General features: G+C 29.0%; 2 protein-coding genes across 2 annotated transcripts in view; one reads left to right on the forward strand and one right to left on the reverse strand.

Moving 5' to 3' along the window:
- LOC119676000 (zwei Ig domain protein zig-8) overlaps nucleotides 1-9,525 on the reverse strand; it is a 336,138-nt gene that overhangs the window by 232,142 nt on the left and 94,471 nt on the right. The gene's annotated exons all lie outside the window — the stretch shown is intronic.
- Nucleotides 2,353-6,739, forward strand: LOC119682188 (rho GTPase-activating protein 100F-like). The gene is made up of 3 exons (XM_038095553.1): nucleotides 2,353-2,370; nucleotides 4,831-4,954; nucleotides 5,053-6,739. Exons 1-3 carry the CDS (start codon nucleotides 2,353-2,355, stop codon nucleotides 6,729-6,731), a joined length of 1,821 nt encoding a protein of 606 aa, XP_037951481.1. The 3' UTR covers nucleotides 6,732-6,739.

Consider the following 9,525-nt stretch of genomic DNA (forward strand, 5'->3'; position numbering starts at 1 on the left):
AGAAGAGAAGAGAAGAGAAGAGAAGAGAAGAGAAGAGAAGAGAAGAGAAGAGAAGAGAAGTGAAGAGAAGAGAAGGGAAGAGAAGAGAAGAGAAGAGAAGAGAAGAGAAGAGAAGAGAAGAGAAGAGAAGAGAAGAGAAGAGAAGAGAAGAGAAGAGAAGAGAAGAGAAGAGAAGAGGAGAGAAGAGAAGAGAAGAGAAGAGAAGAGAAGAGAAGAGAAGAGAGAAAATATTATTTAGGACCCCGAGCAGGAAGATTAGTAAATAAAACTGTTAATTTTTAGATCAGTAAGTTTTTATGTTTTGTATTTGACTAATATAAAATACATATTACATATACTAGCCATATTTAGTGCGATTTCCCGTCTAGAACCATTGTGACGGTCACTGCTCTATCAGCTGAGCTACAGACGTTGTATCAGATATTACAGTGTATCTAACTGTTTTATAAAAGTTAGAAAAGTCTTGTAATCCGTATGCTAGAACAATCTTTTGCAGAGAACTATCAGTGGGTATGACAATTTCATACAATGCCCTACATATAATACATTTTAGTTTTGTTTTTGTTTTTGCTCATATATTTGAATAATAATTTTATTTTAAAACTTTTTAAACTATTGCAAAATATTATCAAATTGACAATCAATTTTCAACAATATGTAGGGCACGAACACGTTGAAACGTCGGAACAAAAGACTTGATTGTGCTATGGTAAAGGCTTAGTAATACCAATTTCAACTTGCAAAGTCTTTTGGTGTCTTTGACCAATCTCTTGAGTGTATTAATGCTGACACTCTAAATCTTCATAATAGTGATTTCATACTTCCACTCGAATTGATTTCAATTCATAGTATAGTTCTTCAAGCAAAATACCATACAGGTTTGACGATTTTAATTGTTCATTTTTACTATATTACAGATTATAGTATATTTTATATGTACATTAATTTAAAGTCACATAATAAATTATTTAGGTGCGAATTAAATTAATCATTTATTAGTTAGAAGGGTTAGAACAGTAATGAAGAAACAACAACAAAAATGGTAATTAATTTATTGATATTTGGCTGACCATACAAAGATATTACAAGTACTGTCAAGTACTCACCATCAGTGATCTCAGAAAATATTCGAATTTTTATTTAATTAGTTTATAGTCGGTATACACTTTATTGGACTGAAAGTGCCAGGGTTAGAAATCATGCCTGTTATATTAGAAACATGATTCTTTTAACTATATTCATCATTGATATAATTGCAACCCAAACAGAAAATCAATTTTTTGACACAAATACGAGTACTAATGAAAGAAATATTTTATCGGCAATTAAAAAAAAAATTAATTTAAACTTAACACAAACACAAAAATTGTTGCCTCTCTAATCTGTGTTCTTATTAATTTTTCTACTAAATTATCCTGTTGACCGTTTGTGCTACTTAAACGTTTACGTACTATATAATATTCATAATAAATTGTATTAGTTTTGATTTCTACTTTTTAACGTCAATGTGAAGCATTAAAGCATTTCAGTTAATTTAATTTATGCAGCTTTAATAGTTTTAATTAAAATTAAAAAAAAATTATTTATAAAATAATTAAAATAATTTTTATGTAAAAATGTTGTAATTGTGAAACAACTAGGAATAATTTTATATATAATTTAAATATAATAAAAATGTTATATATATTATAAAAAAAAAATATATATATATATATATACTATATATTAATGATGTGGTAATGATACGTGATAAATGTTGAATATTTTTTTTGGAAGTCGGATATTAGCATGATTGGCCCACTACTGGTAAACTAACTTTTATGTGTTTCCAACATGAAAGTCATATTCATTAATTCATTAAAATTAACAATTAAAAATATTTTTAAATTGCCATATTCATCATTCCCAATTTAAAATTCATTAACATTTGTAAATTTAAATTCAAACAACCTCTCATATATACAAAAATTTGAAAACGTTAAAGCACGCTGGTCCTGTAAATACATATGTACGTGTATAAAATATATATATATATATGCCTGGATATGTATCATTAGCGGAACCAAGAATGCTCTTTCCACAACATCCCTACTATTTAGTTTCACATATTATTTTGCATTTTAAGATTTTGGAACGAATTAGTTAATAATTAAAAAAATTTCATTATTATTTTTATTTATTATTTGCTAAAAATTAATTTAAAAAATTTAATTTGAAAAGTTTTTTTTTCTCACTCATTTATCGTCTATGTAATATCATTTTAATTTAAGGCTTTTCTTTTTGTGAACATCGCCAACGTATGAGACGTAGTAGTTGATTGGACTAAAGTGCCCTAGTTCTATACACTATAGTATGGTTGGTGCTATGGAAGTAGGTTTTTTCATTTAATCAAGCCTCCACACCTGCTGAATAAATATTATCGTTTGTGTGCCCATATTTCTTCTTGAATATATAGTAGATATTAAAGGATATTTATGCCACCATTTATTCCGCTACCATAACCTTATTTGTGGGAATTGGATCTTTGCGATTGAAATGACGTGGATGGCTTTGCTGGAATACTACTTAAAAGACTACATGGAAAATTACTTCCTTATTTCTGAGATTTGAATTTCCGCTATGAAATTGAAGTTTACACCTTTGCAGAGAGGTACTTAAAACGCTTCCTAATTAGTAAGATTTGCACCTCCATGATAATGTTGAGGTTTTGCAGTGAGGCTTTTAAAAAGAATTTAAAAAGACTTTTAAAAAGAATGACTTCGTTTTTTTTTTCATGTGAGTGGCTATTTAAAATGCTTTATGGAAAATGACTTCCTTATTTTTGAGAATTGGGTCTCCACTTAAAAGGAATCAGGACAAATAACATCCTTCTACTCTTTCCCTCATAATGTGATAATCATATGTGAATTTATTTCAAACAAATGAAAACATGTATATATTGGTCATAGGTCATTTTAACATAAACTAAGAAAAAACATAAAATTTAGAATAGTCCCCAGGCTTTCTTAATCTTAATTGATCTTACAGTATTTCCAAACAATCAAATCCAATCAAATACTAACTATATGAGAATATCAATAAAAGAGTTTCTAGCTAAGAGACGAGTATCACATTCTCTTCTTTTTATTATGGTAGAGCAAGTTAGATGATGTAATTAGATAGAAGATGTAATTAATACTTTTAAACAGCAATTCGAATAGATTTAAGCACATTTTCATAGTAATAACACCCTATAAAGTCTGGTCTAAATTATCCAAAATATAAGTTTCATTTGAGAAGTTTAAATTAAATAAAAATTGGTTAGTTTAAATAAAGAATTAAAAACAGAATTTATAAATCAGTCAAATAATGTTAAGTATAATTACCCATAGCATAATTTTACCCAAAATTACTGAAAGTGAAAAAACTGAATCACATCTTTCTACCTTTATCCTTAATAAAAATTGAAACTGTATTAAAGGAGGGGATATGCATGGTTTTCCCTCTATTTTTAATCACAGATGAAAATTCGAGATTGTACAAAATCTATTATCTGCTCTCAGATAAAAACCTCAAAAAACAAATGCGGGCTCTACTTAATCTACAAAGCTTAGATAATCAAAACTGAAAAAAATGAAATTGCAATTTACTTCCTAACTAATTAATCAATTCTTCATGTCCAGTGAACCCATTTTGACTCTTCCACTTAATTGCTCTTACATTAGTTAAGACTTGGTTATAAGGTTAATTAAAATCTGACTGTGTGGTATAAAGATATTTTTTAATGTTGTATTCAATTCTTTAACAATCAAGTTTGAGATTATGCATTATAATATGTATGTATCCCACATGTTTCTTATTGAGCAGTTTTTCCAACACTTTTAAGCATCAGATCTCATTTAATTTTATTTATTTTTTAATATTCATATTATTTTGTTTAAATATCCTGGTGAACTCATTCAGTCGGTCATGGATTAATTGAGTTGTTCATATTTTTTATGAGACTTGCGAAATAAAGTTCTGTCACTGACTTGCAGCAAGACGAATAAAATGAACCGTATGATCTTACCATCTCAAGTCTAGACTCCAATGGTCATCGATTACTAGACAAACAAATTTTTTATAACAGTTAGACTAGAAATTGTTAGATTACCGACTTACACCAAAAATAATAAGTTGTACTGTGAATACGCAATTACTTATTGAAACGTTGATTTTACTTAATATGTTTAGGTTATTATATCATAATAGATCCCGTTGCTTTCTAATTTTGTAAGATATTATAAATTACTCACAATTTTTTAAATAAAATATTCATCTTTAAATTTTTTTATTATTTTCCCTATATGTGTATTAAATAATTTGCATATATTTATTTTTTATTATAATATTTTTTTTATGTATCTACATTTTTGTTTTCATTTTAATTTTAAATTTTCAGTTATCAAAACATTATTGGCACATGAAAAAAGCACAAAATTTGCATGATGGCAATACATATTAAGTTCACTTGCAACACTGTTTCCTGTTTGATGTTCAAAATTGGCGTTTTAAACTTTAAATTGAGTTAGTTATTGTTCAATAATTGGCAAATTTAATTGAGAAAATTAAACTTAATGTTTATACTATAGATGTGCTTTCTCTTATAATGCACTATTTCATAATTTTCAAAGCACATGCATTTCGCTAACTAAATGAAGCCAGAAACCATTTATTGTATATAGAAAATATCCTATAGATATCATACAAAAACCAATCACGCACCTAGCACGCTAACCTAATCGTTTTTCCATAATTTGAAAATTGGAACAAAAGAAAATATTTGTTTTTCCCACTCTTCTATCATTGCAGCCCCATCAATTGGTGGGCTCAGCGGGCTCAGTAATTCACGACCAGTCGCCACTGCCACTTCCAGGCACACCCTCCCCAGGCAGTAGTTCAGCATCAACGGGTTCAGGTTCGGGATCAGGTAAAAGTAAATAAAGCGTTTCCAATTCGTCTCAAAATGTTTTACATTAAAAATTATTATTACAAAATGTTGCATATTGGGTGTTAATCATATTTTGCTTTTAGGCACTGACACAATAAAACGGGGCGCTTCACCATCTTCAGTTAAACAAGTCAGAATACAAGAATCCGTTAGTACATATTCTATAAATCACAAGAAATCAGTTAAAGATTCACCAACCGATGAAGCAACCACAGCAGCAACTGACGCAACAACTACAACGACACGCAAAAGCGTCGATTTTTATGAATCGCACAAACCTCAGACGAAGACGGAAGATAGTAGCATTTCAACCAAATATGGTGAAACATCAAAAGCACGCAATGGTAGCACTTACAGTAGCTTGGGTGCAACAGCTGGTAAGTCGGCAATTTCAACACTTTCCACCGAAGACTATAAAGCAATGCGTAACAAATCGAGCACAACCTCATCTTCATCATCATCACAAGCAACAGTGTTGAGTGCTGGTTCAACTGCAACATCAGCAGCTACCACATCATCTGATGACTCCGATGACTTGGTGTCATATAAATCATCTGCTTCTACCAATGCGTTACTCGCCCAATCACAAGCGATGACCACATCGCAACTGATGTCAAAATATTTAAAACGAGAGCCACGTGTTCAATTTACACCAATCAAATCACCCGATTCACCTTCACCACCTGATAGTGACAACATACCTAAGGGTACTTATCACTTGACAGGCAGTAGCAGCAAGACAAGTAGTTCAACAGGTGCAATTAGTAAATACACAACTACTCCATCAAATATTTCGGCATCCTTATCACCATCGAGTGCATTATCCTCCACTTCGGCTTATGGAACATCGGAAACAAACTTAACGAATACAAGTAGCAGCCACAAGGTATCTTCACCGTCTAGACAAATAAGCAGTAGTATTAGTAGTGGAATAGGTAAAGATTCGGTACCACCACGACCACCACCAATATCAACAACAGCATCATCAACTTCAATTGTATCGACCGGGAGACGACTTTTCGATAGTTTAGCAACAGCAACAGCAAACGAAAAGGACACAAAATCAGGCACAGCCAGCACAACGTCAACCACAAATTATACTAATGATACTAAAAATTTAGTTGGTAGTTATATTAGCAATAAGCAGCAAAGTTCAGAATACAAAAGTTTAGGTAGTACATTATTTGGTGGGGGTAACGGTAGCAGTACTAGTCCTTTTGTTACCAATGGTAGTTCGAATGGGGCTCACAATGCAATGCATCTATATGGTACATTACCGAAGAATGGTACAAGCGGTGGTAATGGTTCCTCGGGAAGTGGCCTATTTAGTTCAACCGGTTCTAGTGCATTTTACTCAGCCACATCATCGGGAGCAGCCACAGCCAGCAGTAGTGGTGTTAGTTCTATGACTGGTTCAACTAATAGTTATGATTTCTATACAAGCTCAACGTATGCTTCATCATCCGTTACTGCAAGCACGACAAGACCATTTGCAAATGGCAGTAGTAGTTATGGCAGCAATGGTGCAGGTAATTATCATACTTTAGGTACGTATAGAGTGCAATATGCAGCTACAAATCCATTTTTGGATGCATTCGATGCACCAGCAAGCGGTAATGGAAATGGTAATAATGGCAGCAATAATCACGGTTCTGGTGAGCAATCACAACAAAGCCATAGTAGTCATCGTACATCACTGTTAACTGCTTTTCATTCTAGCGACTCGAAAAACGGCAGTGATGAGTACGATGACTTAAAGTAAATTATGAATATAGCAAATTTTATTACTCCTCAGATTTATTAGAGATTTTCATGTTTTTGTTTTTATGAAATAAATTAAATGTTTAAAGAGTTTGACATTTTTGTTAATATTAGAAAAATTGGAAACAAACATTAGAAAAATAATATATAAAAATATTAATATTTATTTTTGATTTTGATAATTAATAAACTATTAGATATTCACTAACAAAGTGAGTTGCGTCTTCACATAAAATAGACGCCTACTGGTGGTTGCCACAAGACATTTAGTGGGAGGCTTATAAATAAAGTTAAAAAAGACTTATAGCCAATTAAAGCCTATAATATGATTATTGTTTGAAGTCCCAGATATGAAATCCATATAAGAAATAAATAAATTTTACTTCTATCTTCAATATATTTTAATAACAAGCTCTTTAGACATTTAGTTTTAAAATTTTTTTTCAAACAAAAATATATTGTCTTATTTCATAAAAAGATTTTAGTTACTCAATATACAGATTTTTAATCAATAACATTTTTGCTTCCAATATATGAAAATAATAAAAATAACCTAAATTTAATAAAACTATCGAAAGTTATAACAAATACTACAACTTAATGCCCAACAAATTGAAAACAATAATTTTTTATTTATATTATACAGAAATCGTAAACTTTTTTAAAAGAATTTACAAACTTACCAAACAAAAAAAAATAAAAAATAAATAATAAATAGAATATTTAAAATTATAATAAATGTAATATTAAAAACCGATTGCAGTTGAATGTTTGTGCTAAATAAACTATAAATAATTTTATTTTATAAGTGCTATATAAATTGACATAATTGGTACCATTAGCTTTTGATATATACAGAAACTGAATAAAATATATAAATATATATAGTAAGCAGAAAGAATTAAAAAGAAGCAGAAATTCAAGGCATATAGACGAACAGATGATACTATAGACGAACTTCATGATTCAGTTTAATATAGTTAATTGGGTGTTATCAACACTATTTACACCTTGCAACAGCAAATTTAAAAATCATACAAACTATTATATATATATGAAGATAAATTATACTCATTTTTTATAAAAAGAAGAAGATTTCAAAGCAAGGATATAGGTGAACAGACGATACTATAGACAAACTTCATGAAGCAGTTTAATATTGTTAATTGGTTCAATTAAATATGAAATTTATAATTATATAGCTTATTGTTATATTTAATATTATAAACAAGAAGAAAAAAATTATCTAAAGATAGTAAAAGGTTTATAAAAATATTTATAGTTTATTTTGCACAAATTTAAAAGCCTGTCGGCAATTTTTTAATAAAACTAAACGAAAAGCTTTTGCGGTTAATTCAATTAAATATTTTTTGTTCAAATTTTTTTTTTATTACAATAAATATAAATTTATAAAAATATATCGCAAAATTTAACAAGTTGAATGAATATTTGTTATAATAATAAATTAAAATGAAGTATACACCAATACCAAACTTAAACGAATTTTGAAAAAGCTTTTTTTTCTTATTACAAAATAAAAAAAATATGTTAAAAATAAAAAAATACAAAAAATTAAAGTAATAAATGGCAATCTACATTAAACAAACTACAGACTAAAATATTATAATATAATATATATATAAATCTATATACGAAATTAGTACTTAACTAAAATATTGTAAAGCAAGGAACTCGAATTTTAAACAATTTATACATTGAACAATTTTCAGAACAACATAGCAGCCTTTTACTCTCACTATTCTTGCACTTAATTTAATATTTATACCAACATTTTTATAGTTTAAACCTCAAAATATTTTTTGTAAAAAATTTTCTAAGCTTTTTCTAAAATAGTTTTTACGTGTATTATAAATTCTATTATTAACATAATTATCATCCTCTATAATCAAAACAAATCATAAATACTATATTTGCATGCACAGTGTTGTATAACTGCTCGTTCGCAATAATCACAGAATAAGTGTTGGAAACTAATATATAAAATAAAATAAAATTAATAAAATAAAATATAAAAAATCAAATGAAAGTAAGGGATATATATAAGAAAAACTACAAATTTCATTTAAGCAAACAGTATAAAATTTTAATTTAAAGTAAATGAAACAAATTTTCATTTTATACTTCAAAACTTGAAAACAACTACTTTATCTTATTTACTTTATTTTATTTATTTATTTTTATTTAACTATTGTAATAAAGAGCCTTGAAAAGTGATGAAAGCTTACTTTGGAACTTACAACTCGAGAAAAATATATATAAACATCACCATTGACGTTCAGCTTTGCTTTGCATTTGCTGGCTACCCAACATCAGCCAAACTGCTGTAGCCTGCAGTTCAGGTTTTGAAAAGTATATATCCTTATCATATGTCTATAGTATGTTTATATTGTATAGACTTTGGTCGGCTTTTGGCTTCTTGACATTAATTTTTTTTTCACCGGAAAAACGTCACCGAAAAACAGCTCTCTACGCAATGTTAGCCAGGCTGATTTATACACTGCAGTTAAGAAAAAGAAAGAGAAACGATCATTATCATTTATCTCTATCATCAACAGTGTGTTTGACTTTTCACACTCCAGTTTAGATTTAGAAAAATGTATATAATAACCATTACTTAGCTATTTGACTGGTAGTGAGCTATGGCCCACACTTTTAAGTTAGACTACTTTGCTTCAAGTCAATTATACAGGATCCTGTACTCCTGTCAGATGCCTATTTGTAGTGCATTTCTATGGTTTAAGGACGTTACAGCTGTGGTGAGTTTTGAAGTAGTT

Source organism: Teleopsis dalmanni, chromosome 2 (genome assembly GCF_002237135.1).
Source record: "Teleopsis dalmanni isolate 2A chromosome 2, ASM223713v2, whole genome shotgun sequence".
In the NCBI taxonomy this organism is placed as follows: domain Eukaryota; kingdom Metazoa; phylum Arthropoda; class Insecta; order Diptera; family Diopsidae; genus Teleopsis; species Teleopsis dalmanni.

What these genes read in the sequence shown, in the direction of transcription:
- LOC119682188 (XM_038095553.1), top strand. An exon ending in AGGTTCGGGATCAGGTAAAA is followed by an intron (nt 4,955 to 5,052) that starts GTAAATAAAGCG and finishes TTTTGCTTTTAG; the next exon opens with GCACTGACACAATAAAACGG.